This window comes from Pelodiscus sinensis, chromosome 16 (assembly GCF_049634645.1).
Source record: "Pelodiscus sinensis isolate JC-2024 chromosome 16, ASM4963464v1, whole genome shotgun sequence".
Classification (NCBI taxonomy): Eukaryota; Metazoa; Chordata; order Testudines; family Trionychidae; genus Pelodiscus; species Pelodiscus sinensis.
Genome location: NC_134726.1, coordinates 17,863,342 through 17,887,630, shown reverse-complemented (window position 1 = coordinate 17,887,630; position 24,289 = coordinate 17,863,342). Strand labels below are relative to the sequence as shown.

Below are 24,289 nucleotides of genomic sequence, written 5' to 3'. Positions count from 1 at the left end.
TCTGTGTACACTGTTTAATAAAACAAAAATAGTCACATGTCAATGCAGGAAACCTTTATGAAAATGAGCAGGCTTAATTTTCTGCCGGCCAAAAGCTACATTTAAATGACTGAAAGATGTTTGGACTATACATTAGACTATTTACAATGTAATCTCATCACTAAAGTAAAACTAGAGAAACATCATTAGATTCCCCAACTCAAGTTATTTTTCATTATTACAGTCAATTTTTGTACAAATGTAGGATTTGACAGGGCTGTCATACTTCACTAAAATAATTTAGCTATTGATAGCCTGTGCTAGGGGAAGAGGGAGAAGAGACCGAGCCTGGCCTGGCCACAGCCTGGCCCTCCCTGGTTGCCGTGGGGTAGAGCCAGGGTTGCCTGCCTACCACGAGAGGGGGGTTGGTGAGAAGAACCAGCAAGGAGCACAGCCCCCTAGTAACTTAAAAATTCTTTTGGGTTCCTGCCATCAATTAGTCCGTTGGAAATATAACCCCAGATTGCATCAATGAACGTGTGCACACTAATAAATGACTACAGAAACGTTGTAATTTGAATCATGGTAAATTCTGCCAAGTAAATCCTAACTAGTTCATGGTCCATGTTGATCAATTTCAGGATTGTAAGACTTAAAAGCAGTACATTTCATGGTGATATAACTGTGGGAATACAGATTCAGGAGGTGGGGAGGGGGTCACAGAGCTACTTTAAGGGGGTTGTGCTATTGCCACCCTGCAGCACTGCTTTCTTCAAGGTAGGGTGCCAGAGGGCAGCTTTTGGCGGGGCACACAGTGATGAAGGTACTGCTTCCAGCAGTAGCACAGAAGTAAGGAAGTGGTCTCATCATACCAGAGGTGGGCAAAAGGGCCTCCACGGGCCGGATTCAGCCTGTAGAGGCCCTGCTGCTCCCCTGCCCTGCCAGGAGCATATGGCACTTTGAAGTGCTGCTCACAGGGCGTGGGGAAGAGTGGAGGAGTCTTTGTGTGCTCCCCCAGCCAGAGGCCAACCAAGGCCTGGTGAAGGAGGGAGCAAGGAGGAGCTGCATGAAGTTTCCTTCGCCCTGCCCCAGCCCTGCAAGGAGCTCGTGGCACTTCAAAGTGCCACAGGCTCCTCGCAGGACGGGAAGAGGCTTCCTTTGTGCCCCGGCCCCGACTGGCCTGGGGGTGGGGGAGCATGCCAAGCCTCTTCTAGGGCATGGGTGCCTAGTGGGAAGGGAGGGGCAAAGGGGCTCCCCCAGACAATCATGGTCCTGCCCCTTCCTGTTTAGGCCCTGCCCCTTCTGGGGTGGCCCTGAGCTACTTCAGAAAATGTTGAAGTGGCCCCTGGGCAAAAATTCTTGCCCACCCCTGCAGCATACCATGCCATCCTCACTTCTGCGCTGCTGCCGCTGGGGCCGGGGCAGCCTTCAGAGCTGGGCTCCTAACCACTAGCCACTTCTCTGCAGTCACTTGGCTCTGGAATGTGGCTGTGTAGGGGAGACCAGATTTCATGTTCTGTGACAAGAGTTCCCTGTAAGCTGTGTGCTGGTGCAGTTCAGGAGAGACTCAAACCTAGCTCTTAGCAGAGCACCCACACCTAGGTGGTTTGTTGCTATTGCAGGTGCACATTTGCACATGCCTCAGTGCACATAAAAATTATTCCACAGATGGGTGGAAAACCTTCACACATAGATGAAAAAGATTAGAGAGAAAGTTATCTGTGATGTGTTTTTCATGGATGTGAATTCAGTAGGGACCTGATACTGAAGTTTTTTACCTTCCTTGTGTGTAAAGCATTTTTCTAATTTTTACAGGTTCTAAACATCCATGTTCTTGACCTGTTAACGTGATTACTCTTACTTGCATTTATCAGATCCCTATTCTGGGGGAGGAGGAATGTAGTCTAAGATTACATAGAAAATATAAAAATGTCTCCAACTATAGTTTTGTTGGGTATTCCTCCTCAAAATGTTTCTTATGAACCTCCACATACTAGTTCCTTCTACAATTTTAAGTTAGACGTACACAGGGATTTCAGAAATGCCACCCAAGGAAAAAAATGAACCAGTCTGGAGAAATAACTTCTAAAAAAAATGAATAAAAAACACCACACAACCCACACACACCACAACAACCCACAACACATACCCTGGAGAATAGAGAAGAAAAATTTAAGCGTATATTTTTAGTTTTAGCTCAGTTTGCAAAATCAAAGACGTGCTAGATATAAAGCTTTCTGCTAATATTTCTTTTATACTTGGTTTCAAAGATATACTAAGTAAAAAATGAGAGGTCTAAAAGCACTGGCCTTAGATGACAAATAAGATGTAACATTCTGCAAGTTTTGTCATTCCAGGCATCAGCACATTATGGGTGTGGATTGTAGCTGAGTAAAAATATGGAATGTGAAGAGAGAGGATACATTATAGCAGATATTTGCTCAATATCTCTCCCCCATGCTGTGTCCCTTCCCCCCCCCCTGCCATGCCAGTCCAGGCCCCCCCTACTTCCTCCTCTCCGTGCTGCACCAGCCCAGGCCCCTTTTCTCCCCCCCCCCCCCACTAGACTGGCCCCTTCTCCCTCTCCCACCAGCCCAGACCCCCATTCTCCCTTCTCCCCCGTCCATGCCAGTCTGAGCCTTCTCTCCCCCTCCCCCCCAACTTTAAGCCGCCCTCTCCCAGCCATGGCACGCACCAGGCCTGGCTTGAACCCTGGTGGCTGGGGAGGCACAGCCTACTGAGGTGGGGAAAGCAGCAGCACAGGGGGCTGCTGTCATTCCATAATGAATATGCAAATAAAATTGTACCCATCTGCCAAACAGTTTGTGAATGGGTTTGCCGGTCCGTAGTATAAAAGGTTGGGAACTAATGCTTTATTTTGGAAACTGTAGGGTTACAGGCAGTTTTCCATTTTTGCTAGAAGTCATAGTGGAGGATAGGAGAAGTGCACAGAACATTCACTCCTTAATTTAATGGACATGGGGTTAATTTTTAACCAAGACACCCATTTTTCCAATTTAGGTTTGGGATTTTTTTTTTTTTTTAAACAAACAGTAATCTCCATTCACATTATATGCTGCTGATTTTTCTCCTCCCCAGTTAGGCATCTTGACCTTTCTGACACTTCCTGGCAATCATCTGCTATAAAACTTCCCACCTTTCTTTCTAAACCCTCGCCCTCTTCTGTTATTAATACCATTATCTTCTCTTTCACTCAACATTGGGGCCACATTACACTCCATTCTATCTTGCCCTACACTCTCACAATGTGGCCAAATCCATATGGTTACTTCTTCCACTATAACTTTTTCAAAGTCCCACTCTTGTTTAAGCTTCCATTTCCTTTCACCTTTTCCTCTCCCCAATAGTTACTCGTTGCTTTCCCTCTTGAAATCAGTGTATAAGCTTTTTAGACAACTGACTATTTAAAAATACATTGTAAGTACCTATCTCAGTTGAGGCCCAAGCTTGATTATGCCACCTCAACACTACCACAGTATGAACAATAGCTATTTCCCAATTAGGTTTCACTTCCAAGGCACTCTTTCCCCAGAAGAGACCATTCTTACTTCTGTAATAGTACGCCATCATTACTGGAACTGCTAATAATGAATCTATTATTTCTGGAGTAGTCCATAGTTTTCTCTAAACAAGCAGTACAAGCAAGATCTGAATTTGTAATATTAAAGTATGCTGGGAAAATTATTTCAGGTCTTTATACACCATGTTAAAGTCAGAGTTTTTTCTCTAGATGACACTTTGGAGAACAGATTCAGATTCTACTACAGCAGTCAACACGTGTAAGTAATTCAGTGCAACTCAATGAACCAACCAGAACATTTGGAAGAACGAATATCTAGAAGAGGCGTAGTGGTGGATGTGGAAGGTTTTCTGTTCCACCCCCTATTCTGTGGAATTATGTTACCCAGGGAACAGAACTACAAGCACTCTGTAGGCAGGCAGTGGTCATCCGAACAGTCTGCATTACTCACACAAAACAGGCAAGACACAACATTTACTCAAACTTATGGCGGATAGCATATCTAGGCCTCTTACAAAGACTACATTTCTCAAAATGGCCATAATATTTAGTGAGTTGGTAGCAGAGATTATTCATTAAGCAACCTCCACAGGGCATCTTATACCATTGGGGGAAAAAATCTGTAGAGTAGCCTCAAGCCATTCACCAGCAAAAATCCTTGTGGAATAAACTCCATAAAGCACCTTGTTTTCCAAATAACTATCCCCAGAAGATGGCTAGGACCACTAAATCAATTAGTATAAGTGTACATCAGGAAACGGTGTCAGCAAATGTTTAACAGTTTCTGCCTATCTGCAAATATCATCAAAAGAATATTGTATACTCTATATTAGGTGGATGATTAGCATGCCTATGGCACTATTTTATGAGATGTTTGTTTCCTAACTAGAAAGAAATAATGAACTGTCATTTTTCATATTACAGAATAATCAGGACTCTGCTACTATATGAAAAGATTTTTTTTGCATTTAATCATTACATATATCAAGGCTTCCAAGTTCAAGAACAAAAGATCTTAATGTAAGGTCTCTATAGTATTTTTATCTGCTGATAAATTAACTCATTTTTACACACACAGTTCAACTTTATGTCTTAGTTCACATTATCTTTTCCTCTTATGGCTGGATAAATCCTTTATTTCTTTCATCTTCAAAGTAGTAAGCTACATGTTTTGAGAAAAAGAAATAAGAATTCAAAATAACTGTTTAAAAAAGTTTATTACACTGAGGAACTTATTAGCAAGTAGTACTTATTTCAACACAAAGCAGCTGCACCATTCCTTTTTCCTTAATGATCTAAATTTAGCCCATCAATTCTAGTAAAACTGCACTAACAACAGTAATGTGGTATGAAGATTTAAATGTTCATTAAATGTATGCAATTTGAGTAAAATTAAAAAAAATCAATGGTCAAAGGATAAAGGTATAGATATATTTAGCTCTTATACCTAAAAATGAAGCCAATTGCCCTGTACTTTCGCTTTGCATTTTGCAGTTAATATGCTTAAAGGCTGTATAAGATTCAAACTGAACACCTTACAACCTTATCAGAAATTTGTATTGCTTTAACAAGAGCTACAACCTATGATTCAACATATTGTTAATGCACTTCAATCTTAATTCAGTTTCCCTTAACATACAAGGCAGTTTTAATTGCATTTATGTAAATAGGATTCAAATGTACAAGATTTATGATGGAATATATCACAGAAATCCTTCACAGTTCCATGAATCTGTTAAATTTCCATCCATCAGTTGATTTTCATGTTTCAGTGATGAATTTGTTTTCAATCCATGATCAAATCAATCAATTTAAATCCTCTCTGTAAATTTCCTCAAAAGTGATAATTTAAGTAGTTAGTGCTTTAGCTGCATTTCAATGCTTTTTTAAAGCATATCTTTACAGTAAGTCTTTTCTGAAGTGTCACTCCCCAAAGGCAGTTTTAACAGAGAAAATATCTAAAGCAAACATTTTGGGAGCCAATTTTATGAACTAGAGAATATTTAGTCAATCCCAAAAAACAAAGAGCTTTGCAAGAATTTCCTTGACTAATTTGTATAATGGTTTAAGATCCAGTGCCTGTGCTTTGCTTGTGTTCATTTAGTTGGGGAAAAAAAGATGTTTGTTTATGTTTTATCTAAAGCTCTCAGATTTTCCCAGAAAAATAAAAAGCCCAGAGATTTGCAGACTTAATAAAATTTATTTAAATTTCATGCATTACGGTAGCGACAAGTGTAATCATATGAAACTGAAGGACAATAACTTGCGCTGTCCATACAATGTAGCCTTAAGTGAAATGAATGGGAATTCCACAATTACAAAGAAACAAAAAAGGATAAATAAAACTGAGTTCTGTAAACTGAAACAGTCATGTGACTGTCAGCTTCCGGGGAAGGCAAGGGCTCACCACTATTTAATTTTACAATTGCAAAATATTTAGTTTAAGAAAAAGTATTCTGAAGAAACTCTGAAGTTAACCCTTTAATCTAGTAATGGAGATTTTCATTAATACTTTGTAGGTCTCACATTTCCCATTCATCCTCTTTCTCACTGTTCGAACCAGGATGGCAACAGGAGATAATTCACTTTTACCTGCAACTAGGTATGGTTTTAATATGTAGCTCTTTCAAGCTGTACTAAGGAAGTTTAATTTTAAACTGGTTATGGGTATAATCTCTTAAGAAAGCTCTTCACCAGTCTACACAAACTTAAATTGGTTTGATACGCAAAAATTTGTAGACTGTACTTGGTTCTGCACCTCCTAAATTTCAGTATGTGCACGTAGGATCTTAAATAGTCTCACTCCCTCAATTCAGACAGATGTTTAAAAAAGCAAGGATTATCCAGCCTTCTAAATTAATGACAGAATGAACTAAGTAACCTGCAGAACTGGCACCTATTCGACTGGCCCAGTTTTCAGGAAAAAAAAATCACTTATAAATACCATTACAGACATTATTGCCTCAATTACCATGTTTGTGCAACTTCCATTGATTTACTGGTTAGCATTTTCTGAAGGTTAAGAATTTGATTATGTCATACTTTTTATAACAACACAGTATAGAGTTCTATCGTTCGACCCAACTTACTGTGTCTAAGAAATTAATTCAACCAAGATGTGCTATAGATATAAACCAATGGAAAGCTAATAAAATAGTGTCAATACTTTCATAAAGGTATTTAATTTAAACAATGCATGAAAATACCCAATAGAATGGGGCAAAAATTCATTTTATACAAACTTTGTCAATTGTCTAATTGCCTCATTTAAAATGCAGGGAGGGGAAACAGTGGTGAGGAGTTTTGAAAACTCCAAGTAATTGAATATTTAGAAACTTGGAAAGTTAAAATGCTAATGCAACAGTGAAACATCTGGATAAAAAACATTATTCAAAAGCAATTCCAATACCAAAAGGATTTCAAATTGTTTATTAACATGGTAGTTGTCTTTGTAACATGTGCACGCACACTCACACGCTGAGTGATTTGCCTGGAAAAAAGATGTCTTAATATGCCAGGGGAAATTAAACATTAAAAATCCTTTAGATTTTCATAATTATAGGCAATTATGTCCACATCACTTACAAAGCTATTGCCAAATCTTTGCAAGCAAATTTGGGAGAAAAAAACCCTCTTTTTGGGAAATTCAACAGTGGCATAGCAGAGCTCTCAATATGAGAAAGCTGACAATGTGGACCTTTGCTGTGAAATTTGTCTTTGCAAAATATGGGGAGAAGTTATCAATGGGCAGAAAATAAGAAGGCGGTGTGAAGTAGGCTTTTGCAGAGTCAATTTTCCTCACAGTATTGTGCAGGGTCATCGAGAAAAGTACTTAGTCTTTCTCCGGAACCAGCTTCAGAACTTTTCCAATTGCAATGGTCTTACCTAAACCAAGAAGAAAGATGCCTGTATTAGGTCTTTATTGGTAAATAATGTACATACCTCTAGAAGCATGAAAGCTATCTAAATCATACAGATTCCTCAGGGTGACAGAGATAATTATATAGAATAGTGGAAATTATTTTTCATAACAAGAATACAAGTGTATGTTAATGGGAGCAAAAGTGCTACTCTGTCAGAAGATAAATCAACAAAGTTCCACGAGTGAAACTGTTCTATATTTGTCTGAATTTTTGCTTTCTAAGAGAGGCTTAATTGTAAGTGCTTTATTTATGCTAGTTAAACTTATACAGGTTGAAGACACCATTCCTGCAAGGTACATTCCAGGACACGGGCATACATGGAAGAATTTAAATAATCAATAAGGGACAACACTTAAGGAGCAAAAGCATGTTATTTCAGAAAGTAATACCATACGTTTTGTTATGGATGCATATAGCCAAAAGTCTAGAACGAACGGCAAAACACATACTGCCTCAAGAGGCAACATTTTGTGACGACAAGGCAGGTTTTGTCAGGTAAGTGAAAAGTTATTTGTGAAGAAGGAACATCAGCGAGCTCCTGCACTAAACTTCTTTACTGAAAACATCTACTTCAAGGCTAAATGGACTAATGTTATTTTAAGTCATTTTTACTTGAAGGAGAGGCCTTGGGAAATTTTTGTGCAGTTGTGCAATACCCATTTATTGACACAGAAAGACTGGGGTGGGAGAAAAGTGGAACTATTTTTCAGCGTCTGATTCCAGAAAAGCTTGCAGAATATTATGCCTCACTTAAAAGACCCAGTATTCATGTGTGTCGGTTTGATTCTACTAGTCAAGAGAATAAAGTTGTTAACTTGGGTATCTCATCATGAAATTATAGACTGCAAAGGACAGAGCGGATACAGAGATATAAAATCCTGGTTATAATCAGTTAATCAGTTAAATCCTAGGTTTAACTGGTTAACCGATTAAGTGGGACCCGCTAGCAGCCCCAAGCACAGGGGGGAGCTGTTGCTATCCCCCCATGCTTTGGGTTGCCGCTGCCCCTTCCCTCCCACCCCTCGGTGCTTGGGGCTGCCGGCAGCCCCAAGCGCAGGTAGCAGAAGCTGGGCTCCCTCACACTTGGGACTGCTGGAAGCAGGAGCCAGCCTCAGGTGCAGAGGGGTGGGCTTCAGCACTCAGCCCACCTCATGTGGGAGCTAGCTCTTGACCCCTGTGGGGCTGCAGCAGCCCTTTGCCCACAGTGGGCTGCTGGTATGTGAGAGGGCTGTTCCTGGGTACCAGTTAACACATCCCTAGTCTGATTATTGTAGGAGTAAAAAAATTGGAGACTAACAGCCAAACAGAATCATGCTGAACAGGTTAGTGAACAGTAGGGATTTGGCATAACCTAAAGATGAAGCTGCAGACAGTACATGACTACTTTTTCAACAGTTTGGGAAGCTGGTAGATGCTCAGAATTCCAGTATGAAAAAAATGGTTACTCGTGTAACTTATTCTTCAAGATGTGTTGCTCAGACCTATTCCAATTAAGATGTACGCAGTAAACCAGTAAGGTTTACTTTTGCTGCTATCTGTAGGGTTTGCTGTGGGGCCCCCTGGAGTGGCACTAATGCAACACCCTGCTGACCCAAGAGCCCCTCAGTTCCTTCTTGCTGGCTACTCCAATAAACGGGAAGGAGGGTGGGTATGGAACAGATATGAGCAACATAAATCAAAGAACAATTACAAAGGTGGGTAACCATTTTTCTTCAAGTGCTTGCTCACTTGTATTCCAATTGAGGTGAGTCACAAGCCTTACCCAGGAAGAGGGGTTGGAATCAGAGTGGGGCTGACTCAAAGCCCATGGAGCTATAGGCCGCATCCTGTTGTGATTCTTGCACAATGCATAGTGTGACGTGAAGGCATGCACTGAGGACCAAGTGACGGCTCTGCAGATTTCCTGGAGGGGCACTTGAGCCAAGAAAGCTGCTGAAGAAGCCTGCGCTTGTGTAGAGTGCACTGTGAGAAATGGTGTACAGACTTTAGCCAGATCATAATACACACGATACATGCAGCAATCAAAGACGAGACGCTTTGCGAAGAGATAGGTAATCCTGTCGTACGATCCGCCACTGCCCCAAATAAGTGCCCTGAGTTCGGCAAGGATGACGTGGAGCTATTGTTCACCATGTAGGTGATGTGGATGGCGAATGAGGTCTCCAAGGTGAACTCCTAAACCCAAAGCGGACAAGTCTATGGTAAGTAAAAGCGTGGATTGCAGGGTGAGAAACTGTACACCAGCCATCACCGAACGAGGATCCAACCACCAGCAAAGGATGAAGATTACGTGATGGGGAACTGTGACCAGCATGTCATGCCCCAGCCAATACATGAATGCCAGCCAAAACGGGCAGGGACAGACACAGAGCCTTGCAAACTGGACTATGTATGTAGATACTGCTATGTGGCACATGAGTCTGAGGCATGTCTGGGCCATGGTCACTGGGAAGTTGGCAAACTGAGTCAGCGCCCCAACCCGTTGGTCTGGCAGAAACACCTGAGCCTTGGTCTTGTTGGGTTTTAAGAGCAAGCCTAATCTGAGCAGAGTGTCCCGAGTAAGGCGACATGAGCTTTTACCTCCTGATGAGAGTGGCCCGGCAAGAGCCAGTCATCCAGGTAAGGGTATATTTGAATACTACAGCACCTGAAGAAGGCTGCTACCACAGTAATACAATTGGTGAATACCCACGGTGTTGCAGCAAGCCAAAGGGGAGGGCAGTAAACTGAAAGCGCTGTTTGCCCACTAGGAAAAACAGAGGTAGCATCTATGAGTTGGTTTGATTGTTACACGGAAGTAAGCATCCTTTAAGTCGAGGGCGGTGTACCAATCTTCCGGACACAGGGAGACCAGATGAAACTTGTAAGCATCTACAAACCTATTGAACTCTCCAAAGCCCAGGATGAGCTGGAGACCTCCCTCCCCCTTTGCCTTCGGAACAAGAAAGTAATGGGAATAAAAATCCCTGCTCCTGAAGTCTGCTGGCACCTACTTCACTGCCCCAAGGTCCAGGATCTTGCGCATCTCCATGCTCATGAGAGGGGTCCCTGAAGAGGGACAAGTGGGGGACTGGGGGGGGAGGGGGGGAAAGTGAGCGAATGGAATGGAATGGAGTTACCAGTTTTCACCATCCAGAGGACCCAATAGTCTTAGGTGTTAGTCTACTCAAAGGGTTCTTCGTCAAAGGAGAGGTTCTGCAGAGTTTGCTGAATGTCAGAGAGAAGGCCTGATGGCTGGAGCTAAGTGGCCCAGCACATGATTATGCTTGAGATGACTAGTGCCTCCAAGTCCCTGGTGTCCAGACAGACATGAGAAACGGCCTTGCATCCTGGACCAAGGCAGTGAACTTGTCCCAAGTCTCCTAAGGCACAAAGTCCTTGGATTTAATCAAAGAGTCCCAGGAGTTATAACAGCAGCTCAGGATAGCCTATTGATTCACTATCTGGAGTAGCAGAATCCTCCTCCCCATCCACCAGCAAGTAGATGGATCTTCTGGCTGAGAAAGTCGAGGTGTTTGGTGTCCTTCGACTTAAGCGCGAGGGCCTGGTGACCTTGGCACTCTCCTGTTTACCGCCTCTACTACCAGGGAACAAGGGGGAGGGAGAAGGTAGTGTAAACAAATATTCAAACTCCTGACTGGGACAAAGTATTTTCTCTCAGCCCCCTTCACTGTTGGTGGAACAGAGGCAGGGGTTTGCCATAAAGGTTCGGCCATGGACAGGATGGTCTTACTGAGGAGAAGTATCAGCCTGGACAGTCCTTCAGGGGCTAGAATGTTGACTATTGGATCATTCTATTCCAGGACCTCCTCTACCTAGAGGTTAAGGCTGAGGATTACCCTGCAGAGCAGGTCCTGTAATCTAGGGCAGGTGTGCCTGTGATGGAGCGAAGAGAACAAAGACGCCACTGGAGGGGCCGATGTCTTGGCCATCCTCAGGTTGGTCCTGGGGTTCCAGGGTTGGACTGGGCTGGGTCTCAGGTGGTGGTGTGGCTGGAGGTGCTGGCCGAATGACGGTGGCCTCCAGGACCTGGAATCTCAATATTGCCCACTGAGCCCCCATCAACTATGTGCCCTAGCCTGATGGAACACCCACCATGTTCAAAATTGCCACTGCGATGGCTCCTGGGTTCCAGCTTGGACCCTGTAGGGACAAGGACCCACCCATATTGATCTATCCAAAGCCACCATAGGTTCCCTCAGAATAGAGGCTGGCAAACCCAAGTGAGATGGCCAAGACAGCATTGAACCAATCACCACTGAGGGGGCAGTTGGTGCTGAGCTTCATTGCCATCAAGGCGAATGACTATAGGAATACCACGTGTGGGAAGACACTGTATATGGCACCTACAGGCTGCACGGTGGTGACCTTTGTTGGGAGCATGACCGATGGTGGGAACAAGACCAACATGAAGAGCTGGACCAGCAAGGAGAGTTGTGCCCAGATTGGTGCCAAGATGGAGGCTGGTGCCAAGGCAGGCTCCCCTGCAACATGGAGTAGTGACAAAGAGGGGCTGCTGCACATTCCAAGGAAGATCCATGCTTCTGACATCGGTGCTGAGACGACTGAGATGCCCAACTGCAGTTCCAAGAGCATCTTTGATGCTGGACGGTATGGGAATGGCTGGAGCGAGACAACTTCAAGCCTCACCAAGATCTGCTCGCCATGGAGGCTCAAGTGGGAATGGCTTTGAAAGGGCGAGCTGTGAGTCAGACCAATGGTGCTCAGCTGAGTGGTGCCAGGATTCCAAGCGACAGGAGATGGAGGCTTGAGCGAGAGTGCCAAACATGGCCAGCTTTCCCCATGAAGTTTGATGGGGAGCAGGAACCTGTCTTTGGCCACTGATACAAAGGAAGAGGGTGTGGCCACCTTTGAAGGCGAGGCTGGAAAGTAGAACTGGTGCCGGGGGGGTCTTATGAGACAGACTGTGCCAGGAGTCCTTTTTCGGTGCTGGGCACAGAATCAAAGGTAGTGTGCTACACAATGAAGCATTCAGACTGCACAAGGTGGACTTCATTAGAAGCTGCTTGAGACAAAAGTCCCACTCCTTTCTAGTCCAAGGTTTGAAGGCCTTGCAGATCTTACACTTATCTGCTTAGTGAGCTTACCCTAGGCACTGAAGATAGGAATCATGGGGGTCGCTCAATGGTATAGACATCTGGCAAGAGTTACAGGGCTTGAATCCCTGGAGCTCTGTCATGTCCCAGGTACCAGAAGGAACACGAGTGGAAAAAGGAACCTCCCCTTCAGAAGGAACACGGGTGGAAAAGGGAACCTCCCCTTCACTCCAGTCACTACAACACTAACTGTTATTAACTATTGTTAAACTAAACTAGGGATGGATGGCACTTCCAATGCAAAAGAGCCAAAGTTCCAATAGTCGTCATTGGCAGTAAGAAGGAACTGAGAGGCAGTTAGGTCAGTAACTAAGTTCTCTTAAACTGAATGACCACACAGTCCTTTAATGAGCCCTGTGCACAGGCTCAGAGCTCCGACATAGGCAGGGAGCTCAGGTGACTGTCAGGGGCATCTCGCTGACCAGCATCTTCAAACAGACCTGCCCGTATCAATCAGAGGAGCTACGAGAGCAGGTAAAGAGGGAAGATGAGGGAATAAATGGCTAGGGGGAGAGCTGTAGAGTAGAAGAGTTTGGGGGGAGGAGGAAAGAAGGAGGGAGAATCCCATCTATGTGAGGAGAGAGAGGCAGAAACCCAGCACTTTCCTCAAGCCTCCTGGGCTGGGAAAGGGGGGGGGGGGAATTAAGGGGGAGAGAGTGGCACTGGGGGTGAGGTGGAAGTGGAGAGTGAGTTTGTGCTGTTTGTCCCGGGGTGCGGTGGAGGAGGGGTGGAGAATTTGTGCTGTGTCCTGACTCTCAGCTAGACTGCTGGTGCCTGCAAGTTTGAGAAGCAGGGTTTTATCCCAGCCCCCCGCTGGGTTGGGGGGGGGGGGGAGCAGACTGCATAAGGTAGGTGGGGGATAGGGGATGAGTAGGTGCTGGCATCTGTGTAGTGAGATTGAGCCAGGAAGAATTTGTTTGGGGTGTCCTGACATTTGCTGCAGTCCCCTCTGGCTGATTGGGGTGGAGGTTGCGTGCGTGTGTGTGTGTGTGTGCGCGTGTGTGTGTGATTTGCATGATTACATTTCAAACATTTTACATGGGTGTTAATGGCTTAAGGTAAGAAAGAAAGGCGGTTTTAACAGAATTTTTTTTGAGTGTTGCAGATACCTAAAACTCTGATCTTAATGGTTTTTTAAATCCTGTGTTACTAATTAATACATGTTGTATTCTATTGCATTAAAGCCAGATCTTTGCTATGTGGTAGAGTTCTGGCAAGTACTAGGTATGATGCTAGTTGTTTGGTAGGATGAACCTTTATTTGCAAGCTCTTTGAAACACGCATCTGTCTACAAACCCTGAAGCCATCTGTTAATTTGTTCTGGGGCTTCTACTCTGAATTGGTGACACATACAAGGTGAGAGTTTCAGACAGGAGAACTTGTATCTGTTTGTACAGGTCTCTGTTTCACTTGTTCTTGTATAGCAAGGATTCTAAAGATTCCCAAGAAACTGCATAAGCCTTAGCGAATGCCTTTTACTTTACTTTCCAGTGTCAGTAAGTACTGTATTAATATTTGCGAGGAGAGCATAACTGATTCTAGTTGACTCAGATTTGTTTAGCATCTGAAAGTTGAGCTGTGTATGGATAATATGCATTTTGATGTGTTTTACTTGAGTAAAAAGCGATGATAATACATGTACTCCAAGGGTAGCGTTAATTTTCTTTATTTGATTTCATATTAAATATCATAAGCATTGCTCCTTGTTAACTATCTCCTGTTTTAATATATTTTCTTCCATACTAGTGGACGGTTTAAAAATCTGTCTGGTACACATCCACACAGTACTTCAATATTGGTACTGCACATAAATTTCAACTGGCCCAAGGATAGAAAAAGTTAGAGGAAACACTGGTTGGCAGGGTCTTATATAGGACATTGCAACAGTGCCATTTCAGGGGGCTCCACAGCCGACCCAACAGGTAGCACCTAGGGTAAAAATTTTCTGGCAGCTGTGTATGCAGTGTGCGCACACCTCAGTTAGAATACATATAAGCAAGCACTTGAAGAACCTGTACTTTTGACTCAGTGGTGATGAAATGCAAGCATGATTTCAATTGTAAGTCCGTGTTTTGAAGCAACTCCAACCATTAACATCTAAAATCATTCTGATTTTAAAACAGTCCATTTACTTTCTCAACTGGGAAAAATGTGTCAAAGATGGGAGAAACTCTCAGGAAAACATTTACTTTTCAACTTAGCTGCAGTAATCTCCCGACAAGGGCATAACTCCAGGAAAAGCTAATATATCCAGAAATGCTGGCATTTTAAGAGGTCATATTTTACTGCGTATTTTTACATTTCTGAAGTGGCTACTTTTATCACAAGCTGAACAACAGCATATTCAGCCAGTCTGATGAGGAAACAAGTAAATAGAAAGAATGGGGATCTTTATATGTCCATAAGAACCTTAGAAACATACAGAAAATGGATAGACCCTTTGTGCTGCACACTTCCTTTTCTCAACTTGAAAAATTCAGACTTACAGACTCAAAAGGGGCAACACCCACAGCCGTCCCTCACTTGTTTCCACATAACCTCTACCTCAGAAACTTAAAGTGGACATATAATAATCTACAGTTACTAGGTAAGTTACATTTCTGGGGCTACTGGTCAATTCCTGGGAGACTGACTAGTTCATAGACTTGACTCCTTAAAAGTGTTGTTACTAGTAAAGAATATAGGACTTCTCAAGATCTGAGGCCCAATTTTGGAGACTAATATTGTGAAAGAAATGAAGTACAGGCATCAGCCTTGCATATCTTAATGATGGACACATTTCTAAAGCACACTGTAGAAGCTTTTACAGACCTAATACATGTATCATACAACTTTTGGTTATGAAAAGTTAAGTGGGATAACGTTTGAGCCCCTGACCACTGAAGATATATAGGAAGTCCTATAAGATACATAACCCACAAACTTGCTAATATGACAACCATACCCTGGAGGATCAAAAACAAAACCCTAGTACACTGTTAATTTTAAAAGGACTTGTATAGCAATATCATGCATAAAACTATTGCAAATACATTGTTTTACAACTCAAAGAGTGTATGTCTTTAGCATATTAGTCAGGATGCATGGTTGAAGAGATGAGTACTGATTTTTTTTTTAAATTCAGCTTCCTGTTTTATAATGCACTCTTTCACTTTAATTTGCAATAAATGTGAATGCATTTCTATTATTAGCAGTGGCCATCTAGTCTCTTTTCTATTGTACAATGGTATTACTGTTTTGCAGTAGGCATAAGGAACATTTTTCTACAGAAAATTTTCTACTAAGTACCACAATTAAAAAATGGACAGCCAGTAGTTCCATTTTTTCATTTCAGTTGCAGTGTTTGAGATTCTTATTCTATATGTAATAAGATGGTGTATATGTACAGAAACAAAATTTTAATAGTTGCACAAATACTCTTACCCTCATCTCTTAAAGTAAAACGACCCATCTGAGGGAACTCTTTGAATGTCTCAAGACAGATGGTTCCTGCTGTCCTTAAACGGGCAATGCATACTTGATCTTGTTTCACAAAACGCGGTCGTGTCTTACTTTTTTCTCCTGATTTTTTGTCTACCAAGCAGATTAAGGCCTGCACAAGAATGAGACGTTTTAATTGTTAGTAAAACAGTTCAATGACAATTTTATTTTCCCCTCAGAAACAAAGCACCAGTATTCTTCAAGCCTATTTAAAAGTACTATCTACTTGAAATGTAGTATATTTAGAAAAAGTTAACAGTTGACTTACATAACGCTTGCTCGTGAGACACTCACCACCACCCTATCACCAATTATGGTGATTTTATAAGAGTTTTTTTTTCCTGCAAATGCCCCTCTCCCTTGTTACTGCGGGGGAAAAATCCACAAAAATAAGAGGAAATGGTCTGTACCTGGAATACAGTGAAACTGACAGACAAAATGCTGTCAATGCACAAGTAAACAAATTTTAAAAGGTAGAAAGATAGCCCTGCACTCTTGGTAGTTTTGGGTACGAAGATACTCAGACAATAAACAATATTCTTTTATGATTTCAAGTTTGAACAAATAGTAGTATTCAGAAATCTAAGTGTTCAAGGGGTTTATACCAATATTTACACAAGACATTTATTTGTTGCGTTATGTTAGTACGTAAGGGTCCAATCCATATTGGAGACCTGTCATACTATTTTCTTTACAAACAACTGAAAAACAAAGTTTCTGGTCTGAAGAGCATGCAGTCTTTACATTAAAAAATTAATATAAACTCACTGTTATTTCAACTTCTTCAATACAGGTATGAATGTGCAGCACTGCATTATAACCAGGGCAGATGATGGATTTGTGCTCAATTATCACTATCTGTAAAGTAATACAAGAAGTTTAATATAACTGCATTCCACACATACTATATCCTAAATAGGCAGAGACTAATCAGTTAGGGCTAGCTCTCTATCACACAACTTTATCTAGAATTTTATACATGTAGCGTGTAACATCACTGAATACAACTTTTCAGAAACAATGAGTTTATGCTAAACTCTTGTCACGAGACAAATAAAATGACCGAATGTCTTATAATACAAATGTATGCTTACTGAACAACAGCTAGTGTGTAAGTAGGAAAATATAGTTTTGCTTTAAGATTAGCGATTTCTGAAACTTTAAGTAGAGTATTCACATTCAGAGTACATTTGTTCCAAGAATAAAACATGTAATTCACTTATGACTCTTACGAGAAATGATTTTAGATCTTGGATTAAGATTTATGAAATCATACAGTGGTCTTACACCATAGTATCTGTGAAAATTCTGAATTTCATATGCTGTAGTTTAGTTAGTGTCATTCACTCTTAGTAGATACAAGATACAAGGAATTACAGAACTATATTTCTTTTAGTGTACCTGGGCATCAAATGTACGTCCAGAATGACACAAGTTATTAGGATCACAGAGTATAAACCCTGGAAGGATCTCCTCCTCTTCTATTCCTTTAAGCCTAATCTTCAGGTTTTCACCGGGGGCTACTGAGTCAGTTTCTACATCATCAGAAAGAATTCCAAGAACTTCCACGTTGTGCTTAAAGAAAGCAAGATTCAGGTTTTCTGATATATGCATTAAATAAAACATGTCATTGTCGCTAAAAAAAAAAAATCACTAATACAAAATGTGTATAAGACCTACACAGTTTGTCAGCTACATCTCTGCATTTGCGTCTTCAGTTTAAATGTATGTTACACTAAACATATTATATACATTTCACAATTATATGAAAAATATGAACATGGAAGGAAATTTCCTGGTATCGCTCAGTTATTAAAATATAATACAGCACATTTGTTCTGTTCAATATTCTAATTCATGCAATATTGTGATATGGTGTATTTTAGATCTTAGTCTTCTACGGCAAGTATCAGAAGGCTTCCATCGCAGCAAAGGCATCACCACTCCTATGTATCCAATAAGCATTTACGGAGGAAAGACACACAAGGGATAAGTCTTGTCTACTTTGGCGAGTATATGTTGTGGTGTTCTAAGAACTAGAACAGTATTCAAAACAGTGTGTTCAAAACAGTAAAGTTTTAAAATTTCTCATGAACTTGATGTTCAACCAAAGATGAAAAACCATCTGCCAAAGTAATGTTTTCTAGAATGTACTTTTTCAGCACTGATAAAATGACCCATGTGTCATAATGAACGAAGTGACTAACTGCAGATCATGAGAGAAGACTCTGTAGAGCTTCCTAAATTAGGGATGCAGGTTTATGAATGTTCTCAAACAAAACATCATATAATCTAATTGGCTGACATTCCTTTATACAAGGGTTTCCCAAACTTTGTCTGTGGAGCCCACAAGTCCCTCTACGCTGGGCAGTAGCATGGCCTAACAGCTGCTTCATGAGCCACGCCCAGCCAGGGGCTCAGGGCTCCAGCAGAAAATTTTCTGGCTGGGGAGGGGCCCATCTCCCCCCACTACAGTAGCAGCTCCTTGTTGAGGTCAGAACAGCGAGTCTCTCCCAGCCAACCTCACAGGGGGATAGGAGAGCACCATGGGGTTGAAGCATCAGTGCTAGCTTCCTGCTGCGGGGGGGAGGTGGCAGGGTCCACCTGCAAGATGGAGAGAACCACTGATCTAATCACATTGGGCTTGAAGCTCCTGTGCAACGTCCTATGCATTACTGCAGTGTGCTGTTATCTACGTTAGCTGTAGGCTCGATGTTCTGCGGAGCTATGCATAGGTTTATATACCCCTCCACCTTCATTTCATGTTGCAATATTAAGCTTATTTATTGAATGTTGCCACAATAATTCTCAGTATAGTAGGTCATTTATAAAATCAGTTCTCAATTATTTTTTTAATTAAAAAAAAATCACTCCATACAACTGTTAATATTTTTCTTGCAGAGCTCCTGGACCCATCACCCAGAGCTCCCCAGCTGATCCCAGGTTCCACGCAGTGCTGCTGCTTTGAAATGCTGCAAGGAGCCTGACACTGGGTTCCCCACAGCATTCAAAGCAGCAGTGCTGCACAGAGCAGCTGACCCCGGGCTCCGTGCGGCACTGCCACTTTGAAGTACCCTCCTCTTCTCCCCCACTTGCAGCCTCTATCTGAGGGGGGAGCGACTAGCCGACTACCCTGTCAACTATCCAATAAGCAAACTAGTCCTTCACATCCTAAGCTCCATGGAGCACACTTTGAGAAACCCTGCTTTATACCATAGCCTGTTGTTCGGTCTCATGCCGTCATTCACCAGTAAGGACCAGTGATGAACAATTAGATTAATATGAAGCAGCATGTAAGCAAAAGAATAAAGAAATTCATCCTGCCCTGCAAAAAAGTTCACTACTGTTCACTTTTGTAAAGTTTTAGCTCACTACTGCCACTAACAGGAGCCCATGTCATATTAAGTATAGAAGAACATATTGATGTACACAAATTTTATGTTTATGGTAATTTGCTAAAAGCATCTGCAACTTCTCAGTCTCTCCACTAATTTGCCTACTGAGTTACAATTACTAATGATAAACACTGATATATCAGTTTTATCATGAAAAGGGAATAACTATGTAAAGTACTTTAAGCCAAGTTTCAAGCTCATCTAAGAATTACATCTCAAATCAGTTCTTTAAATTGTTGAATCTTCACCTCCCCCGCCACGCCTGGCCAAGGAAATAATTGCTCAAGTTCCACAGAAAGTGTATTTTAAAACAAATCTTTTCTTGATCACTTGCAAATAAGAAGTGCCAGGTAAAAGTGTCCAGAGAAACATTAAATTTTCACTAAAATAGGCAAAGTAAGTTTTAACAAGAAAAATATGGTTACAAAGTGATTTGACCCTTATGGAACAATTACATTTTGATAAACTTGTTTTACTCAAATTTCAGGAGTAATTATTTTATTCAGTGCTGTGATGACTGATTTCTTTAGTCACCTACACAAGTAGAACAAATGCTTGTAATTTGAGCCCCAATAGAGATAAGGATGTAAATCGACTCTTCATGCCCTTCAAGCAGGGGTCGGCAACCTTTCAAATCAAAGAGCCAAACTACATCAAAATTCAGAACAAGTGGTCAACAAAGAGGCGTATAAGAATGCCCATTTGTATGACTGAAAATATACAAGGTAGTATTATGGATAATTGATGATTAATAATAGCATAAATGAAACATTGTACTCACAGACTTTATTTAATGGGACTTCTGCTGCTGAATCTTTTCACACATTTCTTTGAAGTTTACATCGTAACTGGTCAAATCCAACTTAATGCATGCATTCAGGCTGTCTTCTGTCAATCTTATGGCAGGGGCTGGTGACGTGGGGGTGCAGGAATCTGGGTTGGGGTGTATAATGGAATCAGGGCACAAGGTTGGGGTGTGTGGAGGTATTGGGAGTATTATGGCAGGGGACTTGGGATTTGCTCAGGTTTGTTGTGTGTGGGGTGTAGGAGTGTTATGACCCTGTGGTCAGATTGGGGCTGGGCCCCAATTGGGGGTTTATTTAAAAATGAAGCCTGGCCAACAAAGTACAATATTATATCCAACTCAAAAGGTTTCAACATTATCTTTATTTATGGCAGGAGTGGGGAACCTTTTTGGGTCAGGGGCTACTGACCCACAGAAAAAAAAAATCAGTCAAGGGACCACACAAGTGAAACGCAAAAAACACAAAAACAAAAAACAACAAAACATCCACCCTAGCCCTCACTGATGTGACCCCCCAACTTCACTCCCTTGGAGGAAAGGGCAAGGAGGACTGACGTTCAAGGCCTCAGGCCAGATTTACTCTTCTGAAGTCCAGGCTTAGTGAATTTTGATGGCCCCTCTAAGCTCTAGGGTGAGGCAAAAAAAATGAAGGGTTAAGTGCGCAGGACAGGACCAGGCTGACAGTGAATGGGAGAGGGATGAGAGTGCAGGATCTGGGTGGGAGGAGGTGAGGATGCTCCCTGGCCATGGGACAGAGGGCAGGAGCGAGCTGGGGGCTGGCTGCCTGACCAGGGGGTGCCTAGGGAAGAGGGGGGAGGGGGAAATTCTGGCCAGGGGGCAGAGGTGAATGAGAGGATGGGGGCCTGGGCATGATGAAGTGGGAGGCACTTATTTTCGCACTGCGTGGCAGGCACCATGCAACATGCCTCCTGGTCCTTCCATTCCCCAGAAGCCTCCAGGAAGGATTTGCAAGGGAAGCCTCCAGAGAAGTGTTGCCCGGGGGATGAAAAAGGGAAGTACGCATGGAGCCATTTTTTGTCTGCTTGTTTCCCGCATGCCAAGGGAAAGAAAAAAGCAGCACACCCAGACATTTTTTGCTCTGCTTGTTCCCTGCATGCTGGATCTGGTGGGGAGGCTCTGGGCTTTCTTCTCTCTCACTCCCCCTCCCCCGGAAGCTGATGCTGATGATCCAGTCTTGTAGGGGGCCTATAAGGCTGTAGTCCCAGCTCCCTGCTTGCTGGAGAGCTAGAAGGTTGAGCTGGGGCTCCAGAAGAGCCATATCTAGCTCCCTAATTATCCATATCTGGCTCGCAAACCACAGATTGCCGACCCCTGCCCTAAATGAAGGTGGGCTGGACATCAAATATAAGTTACTTTGCAAGATCACTTTTGAAAAGAAATTTTCAGACACTTTGTTTCCAACTTAGAATCTTAATTCAGGTATAGACAGAATGTCAAAAACAAGTATGAGGCAACTTTCAAGACCTTTGGCATTACAAAATGTACTTTTAACCATGCTACTGAATACTATTTACTCAGATGGTAGCAACACAAAGCTAGCTCCTCTGTACTGTCAATTTTTAAATCTTTAATGCAAAAACATGCCCCATACTATTAACTTGCTCCTTCTAGTTTTCCAGAAGAGGTGACGTGGAAATCAGTCTAAGCATCAATGCATTTTGTATTAAAAAAAAAATCAACTCTTTCACAAAACACATAAGCTCAGCTTGTTCCATTCCCACTTATAAAATGGATAATGTGCAAGAGGATGGTGGATACTAACTCCCAGCAGAAAAAAGGATTCAACTGGGCAAATATACCTACTGCAAAGTAAACTATACAGCTCCAATAAGCCAGACTGATTTTGATGACCTAAAAATAACTTGAGTTCAGTGATGAAATGTAACTTTACTTTTGAATGCGGAGGAAATCAAATACATACTCAACATGCAGAGAAAAGTTAACTGCTAAACTTAGATATTAAACACTGATGTTTTCCTCCATAAATTCTATAGGTTTCCACCATTTCAAAACAAAGCTGAATCCTGCTTGACACTCTGCCAAACATGGACGTTCTTATCAATTTATTTACTCTAAACCAAACTGATGTAGCCTTAGAAACTTTTTAAATACGGAGGGTGAAAACTTGCCATACCTTGTTTGGCATCATCACAAGCTGCTGTCCTTTGCAAATGGAGCCTGATTCCAGCTTTCCCAAGACCACAGTGCCCATATCCTTTGTAAAAGAAACACTATTGTAAAACATTTTCATAAAATATTGCTCTATTTTACTGTTTAGTCAAATGTCAACTTAGAAACATCAATTCATACATCAAATGATGTTGCATTACTGCATCTAAGTTAATGTTTTTCTCCTAGGAAAATATCTAAAGCACGAAAGGGTCAGCACTAGAACATATTTAAAAGCAAAAGTCACCCTTTTAGTCAATCCACTGTATCAAAAAACAAATGACACCAGGCCCACCACAAGACAGAATACATGAATACTTTATTTTTCAAGTCAGAGAGGAATAAATGGACCATCTATTAGATTTACATAATCAATTTCAAATCCTACTTTCATTTTGTACCTTATATTTATCCACAATTGGCAGCCTGATTGGTCCATCAACTGAACGGTTGAAGTTTGGCAAATTATCCAGATATGGAATAAATGGTAATCCACTAAAAAGAGTAAAAATATTTATTTAAACAAACATTTTGCATGGTTTAAAATTTAGCTGAACAGTATGGCTTATTGATTAGAAGTAAAGAAAAGAATATTAGCCCAACACAACAGAGAGAAAGACTTTAACCGCTGAACTGGTGTTTCTCAAAGTGCAACATAGGCCTGCTTTGGGAAAGGTGCTAGTGGGTGTTAGAGAAGAAACAGGTGACCCAGGAGCAGTGGCGTCAGCGGAAATGCTTTATTGCCTATGCACGTTTACCCCAGACATTCAACACAATGTCCGAGTGGCAATAAAGTAGTTCTGTTTACAGCATCTGCTCCTGGGTTGCCTGTTTCTTCTCACAACTGGCATTGTGAAGAGGATCCCAGAAAAGTGTTCTGCCTGATCATCAGGTCTCAATGGAGCCCACTGGTAAGTCTGACAGGCTCTTTACTACAAGAATGGTTAGGGATTGTATTAACAAGTTGGTGGGGAAAACGGAGGATCATCAGGATTGGTCTGCCATCCGGGGTGGGTGGAAGCCTCCCTTGTGTCCAGGAGTTCCCCGGGCTATGCTGGTGCAGGTTCTGTGTGAGGGTCTCTCACATTTGTGGGAGGAAGTTGCTAATCTTGGAAGCAAAGTAGAAACTCTGCAGCAGATTGCTGGGAAGCAGCACACTGTTAAATCATTAGTGTGCGTTGGCAGCCGGGATGGCTGGAAACTGCAGGGATGATTTTTAATCGCCATAAGTCAGAGAACCTGGCCTGAAGGGTCCAGCAGATGCTTTAAAGCAAAATTCTTACCCCCCCACTACTCCTACTTCTTTTACCTCATCTAACCTCCCTACTTCTGTTACCCTTTCCTGCCCCTCTTTGAAGCAAAATTCCTGTTTCCCTCACCCCCTCTCTTCAAGGAGAGGTACACAAACATAAGACATTTAAAATTTTTAAGAAAGGGACCAGAAGGTAAGGGGGCAGTTGAAAAGACCAGTCTCTTTGCTAAATTGGTAGAGTAAGCCTGTGTCCATGGAAAGGGACCATTCAGCAAGAGAGAAAAGGGCAGGAGCCAGCCAGCTCAGCACAGGGACTTGAGGCAAAGGAGGGTATGGGTGCAGACCTCCTGGCAAGGGCTGGAGAGTGGCATTGCCACTTGGACGTTGTGTTGGATGTCCAAGGTAAATGTGCATGGGCAATAAAGCAGTTCCATTGACCCCATCCGCTCCTGGGTTGCCTGTTTCTTCTCTTAACAGTAGGCTACTCTGTTTTGTTTATTTGAAGGTACCATAGTTATGGATCCTTGCAGCTCCCATTGGCTCCAGTTCACCATTTCCAACCAAGGGGAACAGCAGGAAGTGACTACCACATCCCACGGCTCCCTTA

General features: G+C 42.2%; 1 protein-coding gene across 2 annotated transcripts in view; it reads right to left on the bottom strand.

The window, feature by feature from the left end:
- Nucleotides 1–6,933: 6,933 nt before the first annotated feature.
- GSPT1 (G1 to S phase transition 1) overlaps nt 6,934–24,289 on the bottom strand; it is a 44,434-nt gene continuing 27,078 nt past the window's right edge. For both annotated transcript variants that reach the window (XM_075899358.1, XM_075899357.1), the window contains exons 10-15: nt 22,832–22,925; nt 22,396–22,476; nt 17,442–17,615; nt 16,809–16,898; nt 15,984–16,152; nt 6,934–7,405 (exon numbers count right to left, since the gene is read on the bottom strand). In XM_075899358.1, coding sequence (XP_075755473.1) covers nt 7,353–7,405; nt 15,984–16,152; nt 16,809–16,898; nt 17,442–17,615; nt 22,396–22,476; nt 22,832–22,925 — 661 coding nt within the window. In that variant the 3' untranslated portion in view covers nt 6,934–7,352. The remainder of the gene's footprint in view (nt 7,406–15,983; nt 16,153–16,808; nt 16,899–17,441; nt 17,616–22,395; nt 22,477–22,831; nt 22,926–24,289) is intronic.